At 29.7% G+C, this 21,860-nt stretch overlaps 1 protein-coding gene across 4 annotated transcripts in view; it reads right to left on the reverse strand.

Annotated features, from left to right (window-relative positions):
• The window catches only part of LOC145297675 (uncharacterized), a 1,369,001-nt gene that overhangs the window by 673,348 nt on the left and 673,793 nt on the right, over positions 1-21,860 (reverse strand). For all 4 annotated transcript variants that reach the window (XM_080143861.1, XM_080143862.1, XM_080143860.1 and 1 more), the window contains 2 exons: positions 9,736-9,849; positions 499-606 (listed from right to left, as the gene is read on the reverse strand). In XM_080143861.1, coding sequence (XP_079999987.1) covers positions 499-606; positions 9,736-9,849 — 222 coding nt within the window. The remainder of the gene's footprint in view (positions 1-498; positions 607-9,735; positions 9,850-21,860) is intronic.

Consider the following 21,860-nt stretch of genomic DNA (forward strand, 5'->3'; position numbering starts at 1 on the left):
CAACGACAAAGCTGACATTGCTGATCACCACTGAGCTGCAATACACCAACGTCTGCGCCCTAGTTGCCCATACACCAGAGGCTCTGCAAAACATCCTTTTGGCAGCTGTAACTACATACACCAGAATCAATATCAAGACGGCAAAGGTACTCTGTCAATACAATGCTGACCTTCCACCAAACCCAATAACTGTCACAGCAGCAGAACAACACGTGCTCACGGTGACAACATTCAAATATTTGGAGAGCATAATGTCTAACACCTGGTCATTGGATGACGAGATCTGGTCCTTGGTGCTTAAGCACTTCCTACTGCATCCTGCCTGTTCTTTTTCAAAGTATGCTCCTAAAGAAAGGTGATCATGAAACCAGAGATCACAGTATGTGTATGGTAGTGTATGTAAATAAAATTAATAATAAATTAATAGATAAATGAAGTAATTTTACTTAAAGGAGGCTCATTTGTTGATTTGACTGCAAAAATCCAAACTTTGCTTACCTTCCCAGTTGTTTTATTATCGTACTTGAAAGACTTAGTCTGTCCATTCTCCAGGAACACTTTTAGAACATTCGGCATTAAAGGCACATAACTTTCTTGGCAGGACGGCTGCAAAAAGAACAGCAAACTCGGGTTAACGTTTTTAACACTGAAAGCTATCTAACAAATAGTTGACTGTATTAATGGTGAAATCAATAAAAACAAAATGGCGTATCAGGACACGCCATTTTGTTTTTATTGATTTCACCATTAATACAGTCAACTATTTGCTAGATAGCTAGCTGAGAAAAAATTGCAGGTTTTTAGACACAGATATGTATAAAAGATCACCCGATTACTGGTTTCACTTAATAATAATTACCACAGTTTCATTATTATAATGAAACTGTAGTAATTATTTATTTATTTTTTTTTGTTTGCAAACGATTGTATCATTCAAGAATCCATTTCTATATTTTATTTCCACTATTTTATCTTTCAATAAAAAGTGTGTTGTTTTTGTTAGATGTACGGTTAAAAACCACATCCTAATACACTCGAATAATAGAATGCTATCTTCAAACACTGCATATAAAGATAATTCATGTTATAGCAGTGGTGGTGACTGATCTTACAATTTCAGTGTTGCGCCGTATGTCAAGCTAATCTCTTTCTTTACAACGTGTTGATCTGATGTTGAAATGAGATGCTTAAACCGAAATATATTAGGAATAAAGTATAAGTCACTTCTATTCATACAACATCCGTTTCTGTTATTAACTCATGAAACGAGAGTCATAGCAATACACAACAATCAGATAAATGAATAATTTATTTATAAAAATCAGATTTCTATAGTTACAGATGTCTGCACCCCAATCATTAGAATATTTAACAATCTATATAATTATAAAACTCAAATGACCTTGTAACGATGTATGTAACCCACTTTCCGGTTTACGATATCCGGTTGCGCATGCGCGCATAACATGCACACTGAAATATTAACGTTATTATTTCGAAATTATTATTTATCGTGGGAAGAGTAGAGTTTAAAATAACTTAAACGTAATACAGAAATGAACGATGTAAAAAATAAGCAGACAGTATTAACATTTGTTTATTTGGATAATTTAAACGTGAAAACAAAAGAACAATTGAGACGCTGAAATATTAACGTTATTATTTCGAAATTATTATTTAACATGGGGAGAATGGGATTTAAAATAACTTAAACGTAATACAGAAAAGAACGATGTAAAAAAAAAGCAGATATATCAAAATTTGAATTTAACTATAAGTATTATGGTATCTGTTCAGTGCACATTTATCTATAAGTATGGCCAACCACTTATAATTCAGTAACTGTAAATTTTTTCTACAAAAATAATCAATTATAATAAACAGAACGACTCATAGAAATCTATATTCTTTTTTCATTTCAATATACTTTCATAGAAATGTTTTTGTTATGTCAAAAAGAAACTATTTTCTTTACATCACAAGTGTCACGTTCATACATGAATTCCATAGCTAATATAACATACTGACCCAACGGGTCACGGGTAGTCTAGCTATATTTTATACTCTCAGCTTCATCGAATTTTATTATAAACAATCTTCGAACTTGACTGAGACGAGAGAGAATTTGGAGTAGAATAGTCTCAGTTCTTCTGAATTTTGGACTGGTATCAGTTAAAATGATTCTGTCATTCATCATGTATTCTGCTGTATTGTCTGTTATATCAAGAAACTTACTCATTGCCCAAGTGATTTCTCTATAAATAACAGGTATAGATTTTGTAGGGTTCCTATTTGTTGCTTCTCTATTTAGACCAATTATATGGTGAGAGTAACCTCTTTATTTAAATTGAATGTGGATTGGGTGAAAGTGACTTATTTATTTAAATTCAAAGTGGATTTGGTGAGGGTGACCTTTTTATTTAGACAAGTGTGGATTTGGTGAGTAATTTTTTGATTTAAACCAAGTGTCTATCGGATAAAGACAACCACTCTATTTAGACCTTGTAGATGTTGTGAGGGTGACATCTCTGCTTAGTCCAAGTGTAGATTTGGTGGATGACGACTGTGTATTTAATGAGAGTAACCACTCTATTTAGACTGAATGTAGATTTGGTGAAGGTGACCTCTCATTGTTGACTGAGTGTGTATTTGGTGGGGGCGACCTTTTTATTTAGACCGAGTGTCTATTTCGTAATAATGACTTCCTATTGAGACTAAGTGTGGATTTGGTAAGGGTAACCAAAAACTAAATAGTTAGACCGAGTATGGATTTGGTGAGACTAATCACCCTATTTGGACTGGGCGTGGAGTTGGTTAGGGTAATCTCTTTTATTTCGACTAATTGTATATTTGGCGGGGGTGACTTGTCTCTTTAGACAAAGTGTAAATTTCTATTTAGACTCAGTGTCGATTTGATGAGGGTGACCCGTCTTTAGTTTAGATTTGACACCCTAAATCGGTTAGCAGATGGAAGGAATGTGTTTAGCATTAAACTATATATTACTTGACTTCAAACGTAAACGAAACACATATTTTCAAATGAACTTATTCACAAAATAGCATTTTCACATTAATTTAAACAAAACAATTTATATTTACTTATAAAAATAAACAATTTTACAAATTAAGTTAATAAAAAACACAAATATTTTTACACCAAATTATATTTAAAAAATGCTGAAAAATGTGTCAACATTAGTCATGATATTTCCGTCAAGACAAAAGTATTTTCTCAAAGTCATTTCAAGAATATTTACATAACATATAAATAATTATTAATACATATATTAACACTTTTAGAATGTTACAACAAAAATAAATTTATTAACCAAAGAAACTGAAAATCAAACGTGTGATTTTTGTTTATTATTTATAAATATATATATATATATATATATATATATATATATATATATATATATATATATATATATATATATACTCATGGGCAAAAAAATGGGCCAAAAGTGAAAGAAGGTAGAAATCGATTTTTCAATATTTTTCCATGGATTTTTGTTAATTTTAACTGAAAATTTCTATTTTGCAGATCCTTATTATTATAGCATATAATAATAAGTGAAAAAAATTAACCCTAAAAATGTTAAGACCGCATCTTGGCGAGGATATAAAAAACTGAATTGCAGGATTAAGGCAGTCCAAAATGACTTACAAGCAGATTTTCGATATTTTAAGAAAAGAAAATGTGAAAACATCTCTTTCTGTTGTGAAGCGAATTGGTCGAAGGTTCGAAGTCAAACGCTTGGTAAAAGGGAAATCTGGATTTGGTCGTCCTAGAGCATCTACTTTGAAGGACAATCACATGCTTAAATTAACTGTTTTGAAGAATTGAAAGAAAACTTATATTGACCATAGCAAAGAATTCAAACCAGGGGCTGGAAATTCTCTTTCTAGATATACAATATCTAGACGAATTTAAGAAATGGGATTTTCCTCTAAAAGGTGTGCAAAGAAGCCATTTTTATCTAAGAAGAACATCAATGATAGAAAGAGATTTTTCTCGTGTTATGGCAAGGAAGATACAGACTGGTTCAAGAATGTTTTCTGGTTTGATGAATCAAGATTTTATCTTGTTAGTGATGCTTCTGATGCTCCCGAACGGTGCAATCGAAGAACTGGAGAAAGATTTTCAACAAGTGGCATAAAAATGACAACTAAACATGGGAATGGAGGGATAATGGTATGGGGAACTTTTACTTCAGAAGGAGTTAGGGAACTTATTAGATGTGAGAAGTCAATCAATGCAAAGGAATACATTCGAGTATTAGAAGCAGGACTGTTACCAAGTATCCAGAAGCTGGGAATATCCCAGAACATCATTTTTCAACATGATAATACCCCTGCACACACTGCTAAAATCACTAAAAATGGTTTTCTGATAATTCAATTAATGTGATATTTTGGTGATTTAAAGCTAATTGAAAATATTCAGTCCATAATATCTCGAGCATTGGCCGGAAGAACTTTTTCGAACAATGACAAATTGTGGGAAGCTGTGCAAAGTGAATGAAATAGCATCTCCTCTTTACAGTATTCCACTTTGGTTAAGAGCATGTCTAAAAGGATTGGTCTTTTAAAGAAATCAAAAGGGAATGCGATTCCATCCGAAGCATTTATTAAAGTAAATGTCTTGTTCTGTGTTATTAGTCTCGTTTAAGTTTCCTTGTTCTTTGTTCTTTGTTCAATATAGCTTTTAGTGCAATAAAATGTATAAAATTTGTTTGCCCCATTTTTTGCTTTTATATATATATATATATATATATATATATATATATATATATATATATATATATATATATATATATATATCAGTGATATTTTGTCTTTCTGTCTGCCTGAGGAACGGTCTCTACCAAATTCCTCTGTCAATTGAGAGAATTTGAACATATGGAACAAATTCAATTTGGTCTTTAGGTTCGATTTGAAAATAGATGGAACTTGGCAGGTGAAACTCAGCTTCAAGTGCTCTTGTACCCATGTGTAAATATACATTTATATGTTAAAGTGCTCTTGTACCCATGTGTAAATATACATTTATATATTAAAGTGCTCTTGTACCCATGTGTAAATATACATTTATATGTTAAAGTCGGTTCATTTTTAACTATTTCTTATCCATCTGACGCTAGTTAAAACGTTAACGACTTAGGATCGAGTGCTAAATGTTTTGGTTTTGATTTTAGTTAACAACACCCAACTCTTATTTTTTATGTTTAAAATCAATACTATGTATTCAGTACAATATAATAATCAATAAAGGGTTGGCTTTATAATAATATTTACGAACTCTGCATGAATTAAAATATCATAAGTTAGCATATTTTATGCTGAAGCTACTCTAAGGGATCCCAACTATATAATTGGGTATATATAATAATCAATAGAGAATTGGTTTTATAATAATAATAATAAATATGTAATCTTCATAAAATAAAATATCATATTTAAGCATATTTTATGATCGGAAAATTCCAGGCGGCCTGCTATAAAAGTGACCTTGTCTGTCTGAGGAACGATCTCTACCAAAATCCCCTGTCAATTTTTGGTCTACAGACTTGAAACTTGATATATAGGATATTTAAATCTGTGGAATAAACTCGACCTATTTACAAAAATTGGAACTTGGCAGGCATAAGTCAACTTAAAGTGCACTTCTACACATGAACAAATATTTATTTATACTTTTTACAACATTATATTTTGTGAGTCTTTATGTTGCAGATAGTAATGAATGAGGTTGGAGAGCTATGTTTTTGTTTCGATTCTAGCTGATAGCACCGAACCCATATATATATATATATATATATATATATATATATATATATATATATATATATATATATATATGTGTGTGTGTGTGTGTGTGTGCGTGTGTGTGTGTGCGTGTGTGTGTGTGTGTGTGTGTGTGTGTGTGTGCAAATATATATATATCTTTTGAAATCACTACTAATAATAGAGAATTGGTTCTATAATAATAATAAATACGAAATCTGCATAAACTAAAATATCATACTTAAATTTATTTTATGACCGAGCAACGTCTGCCGGCCTGCTAGTAGAAAAAGTAAAACACTTTCATTGCATTCTTCTTGAAAAGCAACAATTGCTGGTGAATGAAATTATAAATGCCATATTATAAAGATGGGTGAAATGAGTATTATTTTTAGATTTATAATTTTAGAATTAGGAAATGTTACAAAGATTGCATTGTTTTTGTAATACATAAATATATTACATTCACGTACAGTCCTGGTCCAAAAGAAAGTAAGCATTTACACATAATATCGAATTTTTAATCAAACAAATGGTTGAAACCATTATCAAAAGGGAAAATATGATGGAAAAAAATGAAATCTGCTTCATTCGAAACCTTAACCTTGATCTAATAATTATTTTTTATTATTTGAAGAAAAGTATTCTCGTGCTTGTCGAGAAGTGTGTATTGCAGCGTTGTCTTGCTGGAAAATCCAATTTCTTCCACACAGACGTGGACCTTCAGTCCTGATAGAAGCATTTTCAAGCATTGAAATGTACTTCAATGATGTTTGTCTGCCTTTCACTACTTGCAACTTTAGGGTCCCAGCTGACGAGAAAGCACCCCAGATCATTAAAGACCCTCCTCCACTATGCTGAGTTGAAAAAGTCTCTTTGGGCAAATTTTTATCATGCCAATAGTGTTGAAATCCATCTAGACCATCTAGATTAAACTTTTTCTCATCGGAGAAAATTACATTTTCCCACTTCTCTTCATCCCAAGTCTGGTATTTGGCGGCATATTTAAGTCGGTTAGTTTTGTGCTGTTCAAGAAGACGTGGTTTCTGCAGTCGCTTTAAATGATTGAAACCCTTCATTTTCAGATGCCTTCTGATGGTTTTAGGACTACATTCTGCTTCTGTTTGGCTTTTCAATCGACTTGAGCTCATACTAGAGTTTTTTTTAAACTTCTTCTGATATGGCGATCCAGTGATGGGGTTATTTTTTTGGTCGATCTGGACTCTTTTTGTGCCCATATTGATCTGGATTTCTTAAAAAAATTTGTGATGACCGTTTTGCTACGATTCACTTCATTTGCAATGAATCTATGGGAGAGTCTACCACTATTAAGCTCAAAGATCCTTCCTCTCTCAAACTCTGGTAATGATTTCCCTTTTGCCATTTATAATTTAATAAGATGTTTTTCATCCACTAACAAGTTGCTTTTAGTAACATAGAAAGCTTTTTGTATTCATTTTTTCAAAACTAGCCGATTTTATTAAAGTGGTCTTATCATTTTGACCAGGTGAAAATGTTTGTTTTTTAAAAAATAATTATTAGATCAGAGTTAAGGTTTCGAATGAAGCAGATTTCATTTTTTTTCCATCATATTTTCCCCTTTGACAATGGTTTCAACCATTTGTTTGCTTAAAAATTCGATAATATAATTTCAAAAGTTTAAAAAATATGAGTTTGGTGCCATTAGCTGGAATTGAAATGAAAAAATTCAATTTTCCAGCCTTTGTTGTTATCGACTGAGCGATCCCCAAATGAATAAAAAAGACTAAAAATTAAGTGACTTCAAGCTAAAAATGTATACTCGGAATTAGTTAGGCCAACTGATGTTGTATTAATTTTAACCCCTGAACAGTTATTTTTACAGGCGAAAAACCAAATCAAAAGTGTTCCCGAGGTCAAAATACTCCATATTTCAAGCTGCAAGACTGCAAACCAAATATTTAGAGAGGAGTTTGGTAGAGATATTCACACACACGCTGACAAGGTCACACACACACACACACACGCTGACAAGGTCACACACACACACACACAGACACACACACGTGTGTGTGTGTCTGTGTGCGTGTGACAAGGACATATATATATATATGTCTGTGTGCTAGAGCGTTTTCATCTTAAATTCTACACAATCATGCACAATGTAGCAACTGTGCATGAATAGAATTAAGCGAAAAAGTTAAATGAAATAAATTATGTAATAAGAAAGCATAAAATTAATCAGCAATAAATGAACGTTTTTCAAAGGTATACACAAATTTGTTAACCTTCATGAAGTTGCTCACATATCCATAACTGCATATATTAAAAGTTTGTTTTAATAATTTTTAAATAATAAAAGTAGGCTTCTAATATCAATGTCCCAGTGAGAAAAAAAACCCTTAACTTTATAGATATATAGATTCATATAAGTGATGGCTTTTTAAAGATATATCTATTTACCTATAACGTTGAGGTTTTTTTCTCTCTTATTAAAAACCCACATTTTTTATTTAAAATTTTTTAAAATAGAATTCTTTATATATACAGTCATGAATATGTGAGGTACTAAATAAAGGTTAACTACTTTGCATATTCTTTGAAAACGAACTTTAATTAATTATTCATTTTATCGTTTCTTATTAGACGATTGATTTCATTTAACTTTTACGCTCAATTCTATTGATGCGTAGTTTCTACATTGTGCATAATTGTGTAGCATTTAGGATGGAAAAAGTTCTAGTACACACAAATGTATATATATATATATATATATATATATATATATATACACACACACATATATAAGTGATCTCACAATGTATGTGCGGAAAGTCTCTATCAAACTTCTCTTTGAAGTTTTGGTCTACAGACTTGAAACGATATAAACAGGATTTGAATCTGTAGAATAATTTCAATTTTGATTTTAAAAATTGTAAAAATAGCTATTAGGGGGTCAAAATTGGAATCTAATATATAAAAGGCTGTGTGTCTGTCTGTTTCCATATTTTTAAACTCTACCTCTTCCGAAAAAGTCGCAGAGCGGCGCTAGGTGCCTCAAATGATTGGAATTTTTATGGACTGTTCAGTTAAAAGTTTTTAGGAGTCAAAAATGGGTCAAAATTTAAAAAATCGTAATACATTTTGTACATTCATCTTTTTTTATTTTTTCATTTTTAATCAGCTCATATGCATGTCACGTTGGTACAGCTTTCAGTTTCGATTCCAGCTGATGGCAGCAAAATACTTTGTTTTTTACTTTTGAAATCACAACTCTATACAAATCTGAACAAATTAAAATATCATATTTAAACGTATTTTATGATCGGGCAAAGGCGGTCGTCCCTGCTAGGTTATTTGTCTGTTTGTCTCCATATTTTCAAACTCTATCTCCTCCGAAATTAAAAGTCGCAGAGCGGCGCTAGAGGCCTCAAATGATTGGATTTTTTATGGACCGTTCTTTCATGGGTCTTTAGCTGTTAAAATAGATTTTAAAGGATCAAAAATGGGTAAAAATTTAAAAATCGTTAAACATTTTGTAGATTCATCTTAGTTTATTTTTAAGTTTTAATCTTTAATCAGTTAATATGCGTGTCAGTTGTAACATCACCAGCTTTGAATGCTGCAGTTTTGCTTTTGGTTTCGATTCTAGCTGATGTCACCCAAATACTTTTTTTTTACTTTTGAAATCACGTTTCTATATATATATATACAAAATTTGGACCAATTAAAATATCATATTTAAGCGTATTTTACGACCGGGCAAAGCCAGGTGGCTCCTCGCTAGTTCAAAGAAAAAGACAGAATAGTCTTTATGTCATGCACATCGTTAAGTTAAATAATCACTCAAATAGATATTGTGGTGATTATGCGTCTAAAAATGTTTTAGATTTAAACAATTTAGTAACTTGATTGATTTGATATATTCTTTGAGAAAAGGGAATCCTCATCTGGATGATGACTTACACTGATCACAGAGCTGCCATTGACAATAACAGCATCAGCAAAGCGAACCCGTGTTGGATTATTCCTCAAGCGTGCTTTTTTAGCAGGAGTAAGGAAGGCAGATCTTCGGCCAGCCTAAAAATAAAGATTACAATATTAATACATTTTTCTTGTGAATGAGTTTGTGTCTCTACTTCTGTTATCTGTTGTGGTCAGAGTTAGTCATTGCGGTAGCTACAAAGACCACTGAAAGAAATAATGGTATCAATATAGATAGACATAAAGAAAGTGCAAAATTAAATTTAAATAAAAAACATTAAATTTCTACACAGACTAGGGAGATAGATAAACTAGCTAGACAGAGAAAGAAACCACGGAACGAGTATAAACAAAAATAAACGTTGATATAAGGGGGAAAAAGAAAGACATGACTAGATATAGAAAGAGGGAAAGAAAACAAAATGATAGATCTGGACAAAGTTATAAACATGGATGTAAAGAGAGAAACACAGATGAATAGATGGAAGAAAGATGAAATTGTATGAAAATAGTTTAAAAGAGAGAAGAAAAGAAATAAAAAGAAATAAATAAAAAAGATATGTTGAAGGACAGATAAAAACGAAGATACGCACAAATATGGTGAACTTACATATGATATACAAATAAAATGATTAGTAATTTATCATGTAAAAAGGCATTATTCAACACATGCGAGGTTTCGGCATACTATACATCCCTTCTTCAGATATGTTAAGCTTACAAAAAAATACTTTTATATATAAGATAGAATTACAAATGAATCAAGTTAGATTATTGATAGTAGAAAGAAAAGAAAAAAGAGACAGAAATGAAAGGAGAGAGCAGGGATAAACTGATTTCTGATGATCTCCAAGAAGAGGTCAGAAGTATTTTTACAGCTGTTAAATTTTGAATTTGTGAATCACAAAATCTCAGTGAAAATAAAATGGGAAGTGGGGTTAGTATAATCGTGGCTAGCGAGAGTAAAGAAGATCGATGCACATAATAGCGTGACGTCATTATCAGATCCACTTGTAGGTATATGGTCTAGACTAACGGTCCCTTATCAGCAGCAGTTGCGTCTAGTTTTCAGTTTGCTGTCTAACATGGTTTATTCTTGCGTTGTTCCAAATTGCCGGGGAAATTATCCAAAAGGTCCCAAAGTACATATATTTTCTTTTCCTAAAGAGAAGGAGCAAGTCTCAATTTGGATACGTGCCATTAGAAGGGAAAATTTTATTCCAACCAAATATAGTAAAGTAAGTAATGTCATTTGTTAATAAGTGTATTTAATTAGAATTGTATTGAAGTACTTTCATAACGTTTGATAACATTGTTAATGTAAATTAAAGTACTTTCATAACTTTTGATAACATTGTTAATGTAAATTAAAGTACTTTCATAACGTTTGATAACATTGTTAATATAAATGAAAGTACTTTCATAACGTTTGATAACATTGTTAATATAAATTAAAGAAACAATGCTATTTATTGCTAAAACAGCAAATACTATGTTGATATCTTTAACTGTTTATTTTCTTATAAGGCTAAAAAGTCTATCAGGGAGGTTGAAAATTTAATTTAATTTTGTTTTAGTTTTTAAAATTATAAACAAATAATTTTTACATGAGAATAATTGTGAAAATGTCTTTTTAATAATAAATAAAACCTTTCATTGAGTATTTCCAAATATTTTAAAGTTCTATATTTTTTTCTAAAGTCGGTTTGAAAATTATTCACCAGGTGGCTATTAAGAAAATTAGCGGTGACTGAACGTTATATAGTAAAATTGATTGTTTCTTTTTAGAATTAAAAACAAATAATTTTTACATGAGATTATTTTTTCTTACCTCCTCACGAGGGCACAGTTAGACACAAGGTTGGTTTTTAATGTGGGAAAATCTTGCTCCCCCAAAAGGGGCACTCTGAATAGGAACAAAAACAAAATAAAAATTGTTTCAGTCATTAAGGATTTCTCCTCCACTGACCGAAGACAGAACAAATGAAGTGTAGCATCAGAACAGATACTACACTGTGATCCTGTGCCGAAGATAAATGCTACCAAAGACAAGATAAGTTATTAATGTTTCAACTGTGTTTTAACTTACGTTTTTCTTTACTTCCAAACAAAAGTAGTGTCAAGTATATTAGAATGAAAACAAATGTCGTTTGTTTTCACTTTTAAAATTATTCATCGTTTAATATGTTTTTTAATTGTTTGTTTCCTAAATTCATAATTCAGTTTTATCAGTCTTAAATTGTAGATTGCTGTAAAATTACTTAATTTTACATATATAATATTTATATTATCAATCCTCATCTGTAAAGTTCCAAAAATAACATTCAACCCATGTGATTTTTCTCTAAATTAAATTTAAAAAATATTTCTGCACTAGTAACTTTTATTGTTTGTTTGTATTTAAATTATTTGTTTGATTTCAATTTTTTGTATTTTATCGTTTGTTTTCATTCTTAAAATTATTTATCATTTGTTTTCACTTTTAAAATTATTCATCGTTGGTGTTTAATATGTTATTTAATTCTTTGTTTCCTAAATTCATAATTCAGTTTTATGAGTATTAAATTGTATATTGCTTTAAAATTACTTAATTTTACATAGATAATATTTATATTTTATATTGAATAAAGTTTAGTTTCAATATTAATCGAACTGTGTTTCTTTTTTCTTTTTAAAAATGTTTTATTGCTCTTTTTCAAATGGCCCTCATATAGTACTGACAATCTGATGAATCTTACCTACATTGCCTGCAGACATTTTTCAGTTAACAGGCGTTCTTCTTACTCTCGGTGGCCATGGTATAAATCAATTTCTGCTTTCTTTACATCTACTTTTTTTTACTCTTTTTTTCTTTTCTCTTTTTCTCCTCACAATTATTTCCCTTTATTCAGTTGTAATGGTTATTTCACATGAGAACACATCTTTATTCTCATGTATTTTGAAGAAGGTATTAACTTAACCTGAAACCTCATATGGAATCAATAAAGCCTTTAAATAAAAGAAAAAAATAGTAAATTATGTACTGTTGTGACATCTACTTTTTCCTTTTCTAACACACACACACACACACACACAGACACACATACACACACTCACATTCACGCACGCACGCGCACACATTCATGCACGCACGCGCACACATTCACGCACGCACATTCGCGTGCGCATGTGCACGCACACATATATGTTCGAATTTTAACAAATAAACAACCATTTCCATAATACAATTTCTACAAGTTATAAACATTTTTAATATACTAGCAATAAAATCAAATAAATATAAACAATTAATATAAAGTCGATTACATATAAGCATATAAATAACAAATAAATCAATGGAAATGTATGTTTTGCAAATATCAACCAAATAGAATGAAACATTATTAAAAAAGAGCAAAATTTAACAGAATAACGGCAATAAACAAAATGGAACCTTTGATTATTTTAAAAGATTAAAATATAATTTTTATAAAATTAAATTAAATTAAAATTAAATTTTATCGTATTAAATAACCGGCAAGTAGATTTTTTTATAATAAAAATATATTTAAATGAAAAATACATTAATAGTTAAATCGTTTAACAATATTGATAATCAGAATCCACGCATTTTAATTTGTGAGATTTTTATTCGTCAGTTAAAAAATAGAAATAATCACGTAGAATTAAAAAGATATAAAACTAGTAAGAATATTGCAGCATATCAATAGTATATGCATGAAGAGTGACACATGTTGACGGGAAGTTATTGTGGGATTGAAATGTGTGAGGATAAACAGAAATAGCTACAATTAAGAATCTTCATTAATTGACAATAGATAAAAAAAAAAAACATTGTACTCTGTACAATGTTTTTTTTTTATAATATTTAAAAATACGGCAAGCAGAAAGAAATTTAGGAAAATTTATTTCTTAATTTTGTCAAAGCAAAATAAATGTTATTTCTTTTATTTCTATGAAAGAAACTATTTTGCTTTGACAAAGAAATTAATTTAAAACTTTTTACTAAAATAATCAAACAATCATTCCATTATATATTAATATATTTTATTATATGCTAAACAACAATCTAATTATCCTCCAACTGTTTTAAAACTAATTCCCTCTTCAGTATGTTATTGACTATTTATATATTCCTGTCATATTAATTTACAAAAAGAATATAAATACACTTAAAAAAAGTGAATAAATTGATAAATTAATATGTAATAAAAGTAATCGGAAATATAACTTCTGTAATCCACTTTATAATACATGAAAACAAAACCTAATTTGTTAATTTGTCTATAAAAACCCAACTCTTATAATGCAGCACAGAGTAACAAAATATTTCTCTGAATTTAATAAGTTATATAACGTATTCGTTATACATAATGTGACAATTACTTATGTTGTATGGAGAATATTCAAGCAATAATAGATTTATGTAATTCTAGAATCAAAACTAATTGCTTATTACTGAATAGCTATTATATTGAACAAAGGACAGGAAATAGGGATATTAAATTATGCAGAAATGCTTATTACAGAAAGTTAACATAATATAACAATAATATAATAACAGTTGGAAATGGAAAATATGAAAATAGTGCTGAATTTATTAAATACCGATGCAAACAAAAGAAATAAAACACCAATATTAATATTAATTGTGAATTTCTAAAAATTAACATTTTAAATAGTAAAAATGTAAAAGTCATGTGAATAAAAGTATTAAATTATAATTTACAATAACCAAATTAAATTCTAAAACAAATAACATGAATTCATAGTTAAATGTAGATATATAAATAAATATTTAGTTTGTGATTTTAGTTTTGATACAGTTATATGTAATTATACATTCAAATTCATCACATATTATATATATATATGTGTGTGTGTGTGTGTGTAAAAGGAACGTTGTCTGTGTGTGTGTGTGTATGAGAGTTCCCTATTGACCCAGAAACTCGTGGGCTGATATTTTTTAAATTTCACACGAAGGTACTTGATTTTACGTAAGTTTTGTATAGAAATGCGTTTGGTAAGTATCGAAAATCGATAATCGAAAAAACTTAATTAAAGAAGAAAGTTCGATTTTGACTAAAGTTAGCCCTTTTATACAACCTAACATCACAAGTGCATTTGAGAAGTTTTATCGCCGCACAAGCAGAAAGGCCCAATCTATAAAATCAACTGTAGATTCTTTTAAAAAATAGGGGTGTGTTCGAAATGAACGTTTCTGTTTAGAGCACAATTGAAGCATGGTACTTGACTTTTTCATCGTAATCTTTAAGCGAAACCATTATTTACAGATAATTTTATAAAATCAACAGATTCTCTGCAGTGCTGTGTAGACTACAATGTATTGTGGAATACGTTGCTGAAGGGAGGCATGTGAATCTTTTACTCAGCACACTGCATGGGGTGATTCCCTAACTAGAGCAGACAATCAATCGATTTGATTAAAAAATAGACGATTCCTTATTCAATCCCGGACTGCAAATATATATATATATATATATATATATATATATATATATATATATATATATATATATATATATATATATATATATATACACTAGCAGTATTACCCGGCCTTGCTCGGAGGTTGCTTTGATGCCATTTTTATACTTATTTTGATCTGTATCAAATATTTATTTATATCTCTACATTTAACTATGAATTCATGTTATTTGTTTTAGAATTTAATTTGGTTATTGTAAATTATAATTTAATAAAATAATATATATATATATATATATATATATATATATATATATATATATATATATATAAGGAGATATATTTTATGTATCTATTTTCAGTATTACAGTAATAGAGAAACAGTGCTCAATACGCGAGTAAAGCTAGGTATTAAGTTATGAAAATATATTGATGGCAATTAAGTTACGAAGGAGCTTTTTCGTTTCACTCTGTACTTAATCGCCAAGCTAAATGCCTGCAATACACGTTACCCAGTGTTTAGGTTAACAATGCTAACTAATCACATGCATTGTTTTGTATTGCATAAGGTTACACACCTGTTTTCTTAATGTGTCAAATTAATAGGTGACCTTATTTTAGCACATATGTGGTTGAATTACTTTTTCTATTTCTATTTTAGATGTTAGTTTAGTTTTGCTTTTATTTAATTGTTTAATTTTTCTTTTTCTTATATATTGTTACCCTAAACTAAAGTTTGTGTGTATATAATTATTTGCCCTCTCAATTCTACAGTTCAATGGGTTTTTGGTACCTTAACATTTAGAATTTCAAATTTTTCATTCAGACATTATCTACACGGGCCATCTATATTTCTGCACATATTTGTCTGTCGTACAATTTTCCACTCGGTTATTGGCGAGCGCCCGCTTTCTTTGAGCTACCAGTTATTAGTCTAGTATTATTTCTATTAAGTGTTTCTTTTGTTAGTTAATGTGCTTTGTTTTCTTAATATCTGATATTAAAATCTAGGGAAGTCATACTCACGTAGTACTCCTTGTCCTTTGGTCTTTCTCAGGCAAATATCGTAGCTTAGTTAACAATATTTTTGCTTATACATTTATTTTGTTGTGGATAAACTGCATAAGTCCTACAATTACAGCCGTTCTCTTCATTATTGACATTTCTATTTCTATTTAATTGTTTTAGGGTTTGGGTTATTATTATTTCTAGTGGTTATGTTTTTATTGTTTGTAATGTTATTTGTATTGTTGCTACATTCGTCATATTCGTTTACACAATTTCTTTTTTGCTATACTGCTATTAAGTAATTAAGGTTGGTGGCATATATCTACTTGTATTTCTTTTTCTTCTATATTTAATTTCATTTTAATTCTGTGTGTCCGTTGCTTGTCTCAATATCATGACACTGCCATTTTTAGAAAGGTGTGGTAAATGTGGCTTTACTTTTTAAATATATTTATGTTGCGAGAGTTATTGCTAAGCCTACGTTTCATAGAATTATGAACACCATTTATGCTTGATAGGGATAATTGAACTTTATTTATTTCATCTTTAGTGTATATGAAGGGGATCATCTTTCACCAGGGTAATATCCAGTTTCACTAAGCATCTGTCAAAGAAATCTCTCTCATATGATGCTGCATAACCCCCATCCCTTTTTCTTAATTTTTAGATTTTGCTCTTTCAGCTTATCATTTGTTCAGCAGTTTATTAAACAACATACTACACTGACGTTATCCTTTCAATATGGCTCGTAAATACTTTTGTTTAAGTTTAAAGTGACATAAAAAATGAGCTAATTTTTATGTGAACCAGGACTTCTCCTTTAGGCCTAATCTTTGCATTTCCATGTACAAAACTTTTACAAAAGTTTCCCCTTGAGCTAATCCATCATCTCTATATAGGCCAATTTCTATCAAATATATTTGTGAGGATATATAAAATAATCTCACAAGACCTGAAGACTCATGAATAAATGACAGGAGTTTGTCATTTTTGTGTTTTATCCATTGGTTATCATTATTGATTAAAACTTATCTTCTATATTTTTAATGTTGTCGTTGAATATATTGGTATATATTTCAACAAACCTTAGGACATTGCTTAAGAATTCTTTGGATATAAATGGTGTATTGACCCTTTAGTATTATTCTAGGTCTCATGAGTTCTATTGGTTGTGTGTTCTTTAGGCCTTCGAATCGGTAGGGTTCTTTTAAAGTTGTTCATGTGTGCTCGCTATCACATTATTTTGAATTAATTTAGTAATATATTCGTGCTTGTTCGGTGTTGGGATGTTTTTAACTGATGTTTCTAGATTAAATTTTTCCATATTTATTTTTTAGGTGGTGAAATAAATTCTTATGGGTGTTCTACTATATATATATATATATATATATATATATATATATTTATTACATTTTCACCCCAAACAAGGCACATTGCCACTGTGGTGTAGGGGACTACTATCAAGGGTAGCAGCTACTGGGGCACTATGTTGGGATTTGGGCAGCAAGATATCGGTTCACGTTACACTTGCACTTCTGCATGTCAGTACAGTTGGGGAAGCAGGGACTTGGAATGGAATTCCAGAGTCTAGCGGTTTTTGGGAAGAAACTACTGGAGTGGAAAGATCTTTTACATCTAGGGATCTCTACTGTGTAGGGGTGGGATTTAGCTGCCTGTCAGGTTTGTCTGGGTGTCTACATCGTGAGGGCACAAGTGTCTGCAGTTCGTCAGAGCATTTACCATTAAAATACTTGTAGAACAGGCAGAGGGATGCAACGTTTCGTCGATGGGACAGAGGCTGAAGCTTAGATGCCAGTTCAGGGCCTATCAGATTGGCGACTCTTTTGAACGTTGTCCAGGAGCGAGAGACTAGCAGCAGATGCACCAGCCCAAATGTGACAGCAATACTCCATATATATATATATATATATATATATATATATATATATATATATATATATATATATATATATATAAGTGAGAAAATCAAGACTGTAAATTAAAATTTACAAGTAAATTTATTGTTCGATAGAATACCCCCTCTGCAAAATTATTATTGTTCTTTTCCTATTTTCATGTTTTAACGGATATAACTATATTACAATTTTTTTTGCATTTTATGACTATCATATATTTCATCTAATGCTATAACCAACAAATTCTTAGCTCGCCTATACTAGTAATTTGCTCACATCTTCCTTTCCTCTGAAGAGAAAAGAATTCTTTGAAACTCTGTGAATTAAGGATTTCTTAATCAAATTTTTCGGGTATTCTGTCAAACAATAAATTAACTTGTAAATTTTAATTTACAGTCTTGATTTCTTTTCCTTATGACAAGCTCTACTTCATATCGTAGTTGTATTGAGTTTTTTATTTGGTATATAAATATTAATAATTATATTAGATTTAAATTTACACTTTCTTTTGTTTGGTAAACTTTTCATTGCGATTGCCTGAATTAATATATATATATATATATATATATATATATATATATATATATATATATATATATATATATATATATATATATGAATAAAAATATAAAAAATATCAAAAAATTAAGAAATAAAAATCATTATTGTAATAATTATGTCATCTCCTTTAAGAAACTCATCTCTTATTGTTGAACACTTTAAAGTTGACAAAGAAAGACGGCCACCTTTGTCGCATGCATATATCACGATGTTATAATCACTATGCCTAGATTTTACTACATTAAAAAAATAAATGTTGAAATTTCAACGATCTTTCACGTAGTTGAGATTGACTATGGAGCTTGTTCATTGCTAATGGAGTCAGATATGACTTTGTAGCTGGGTTCGAATCTCCCGACCGGTAATAATCGTGTAACCCTGCACTGATAATTCCCGAAAGGATGACACACTAGTGTCTGTAGGTATTAAAAATTATTATTATAATAATTATATATATAAAGATATATACATATATATATAAAGATATATATATATATATATATATATATATATAAAGATATATATATATATAAAGATATTTATATATATATATATAAATAAAGATATATATAAAGATATAGTAATTTATAAAATATATACGGCGATTAAGCTACACTGAATATTCGGCGTTTCATCCACTATAGGATTCGTCAGGCGTATGCGCGAATTCTGTGGTTGTTTTTCGTTTTTATATATGTTGAGGATTTTAGTTAGCCAATCAGCTTTCTAGTATCCACCGCGCCCCTTCCTATCAGCCAATGGGCATGCATTTTATCGAACAAAGGATCTGTTTTAGAACTAGGTTAGTGGTTAAAGGCAGACGATTTTCCTCATTTCTGCTCTTTTTTTTTATATATAAATATACATATGTGTACACACATACATGCACACATACATACATATATATATATATATATATATATATATATATATATATATATATGTGTATATATATATATGTGTGTGTGTATGTGGTCGTTTATGTATATTCATGTTTATTTAATTTATTTATTTGTTTGTTTTCTATTGTTTTTGTTAGTTTTAAAGCTATTTTGTATCGCTATCCTAGAGTAAGTTTTATTTTGTGAACACAATTGTTTGCTATTTCTCGTCTACAGTTTAATAGATTTTGGGGTTCTTTAAAGTACAGGATAGCAAATTTTTTATGGAGGCATAATTTACGTGGGTCATCTAAATGTCTGCACGTGGTAGCTTGTCTTATTATTTTCCATTCGACTACCGGCGAATGTCCGCTTTTTTTGAGTTCCCAGTATTTATTCGCTAGTGTTGCTTCTATATGGTGTTTTTTATTGTTGAATGTACTTTTGTGGTCATAGTATCGGGTTTTGAAATCTAAGGAAGTCATGCCTACATAATATTTCTTGTTATTTGGGTTTCTTTTCGCAAATATTGTTGCTTGATAAACTACGCTTTTTGTTAGACATTTATTTTGAACTCGGCAAAGTGTGCGGTGTCTACCGTTGCATTTATCTTGTTCGTTATTATTATTTTTATTTATGGTATGGTTGTTCTTGTCCGGGGTTGGTTTGTTATTGTTATTATTATTGTTATTATTATTATTATTATTATTATTATTATTATTATTATTATTATTATTATTTTTGCTAGTGTTGGTTTTATTTTTGCCATGGTGTCTACTTTTTTATTGTTTATTTTGTTGTTGTTTACATTGTTTTTATTTAGTATTTTGTTATTATGTGCTTTAATTATCATCTCTAAATTTTCGCAACAACTGTAAGATAACTTCAAGGTATTTTTATTGAAGATTTTGTGTAAGGGGTTGGTTGCGGGAAAGTGTTTTTCAATAAGGTCTAGAAATTTCTTACCAAGTTTTGTTTTTAACATTTGATTGTATGGGGCCGTATACCAAATTATAGTCTTTTTCTTCTATTTTTGATTTTATTATAGTTGTTGGTGTTTTGTTGCTTATATTTGATATCGATATTTTTGTATCCACTATTTTTTAGGGCTGTTTTGTAGATATTGGTTGACCTGTTAAATGCATTTTCATCGCTTGAGTTATTACTGAGTCTACTTACGATCGAGTTAGGAATGTGTTTTATAATTGATGGTGGGTGGTTGGACTCAGGGTTTACGTAAATTGGAGTAGCGAATAATACTGGGAACTCAAAGAAAGCGGACATTCGACGGTAGTCGAATGGAAAATAATAAGACAAGCTACCACGTGCAGACATTTAGATGACCCATGTAAATTATGCCTCCATAAAAAAATTTGCTATCCTGTACTTTAAAGAACCCCAAAATCTATTAAACTGTAGACGAGAAATAGCAAACAATTGTGTTCACAAAATAAAACTTACTCTAGGATAGCGATACAAAATAGCTTTAAAACTAACAAAAACAATAGAAAACAAACAAATAAATTAATTAAATAAACATGAATATACATAAACGACCACACACACACACACACACACATATATATATATATATATATATATATATATATATATATATATACATATATATATGTATGTATGTGTTCATGTATGTGTGTACACATATGTATATTTATATAAAAAAAAGAGCAGAAATGAGGAAAATCGTCTGCCTTTAACCACTAACCTAGTTCTAAAACAGATCCTTTGTTCGATGAAATGCATGCCCATTGGCTGATAGGAAGGGGCGCGGTGGATACTAGAAAGCTGATTGGCTAACTAAAATCCTCAACATATATAAAAACGAAAAACAACCACAGAATTCGCGCATACGCCTGACGAATCCTATAGTGGATGAAACGCCGAATATTCAGTGTAGCTTAATCGCCATATATATTTTATAAATTACTAACTAGCTCTACCTACGTATTGAGCACTTTTGAAGTAAATACTTAACGTTTACGCATAAATCTATACTTTCGTATATTAATTTATGTGAGTAAATGAAGTAGTTATAAACATATATATATATATATATATATATAAAGATTATATATATATATAAAGATATATATATATAAAGATATATATATATAAAGATATATATATATATATAAAGATATATATATAAAGATATATAAATATATATATAAAAACATATAAAGATATATATATATATATATATATATATATATATATAAAGATATATAATGTGATGAATTTTATGCAATCGTAAGTGTCATCAATTTTATTA

This window comes from Euprymna scolopes, chromosome 18 (assembly GCF_053919585.1).
Source record: "Euprymna scolopes isolate OS-2025 chromosome 18, ASM5391958v1, whole genome shotgun sequence".
In the NCBI taxonomy this organism is placed as follows: domain Eukaryota; kingdom Metazoa; phylum Mollusca; class Cephalopoda; order Sepiida; family Sepiolidae; genus Euprymna; species Euprymna scolopes.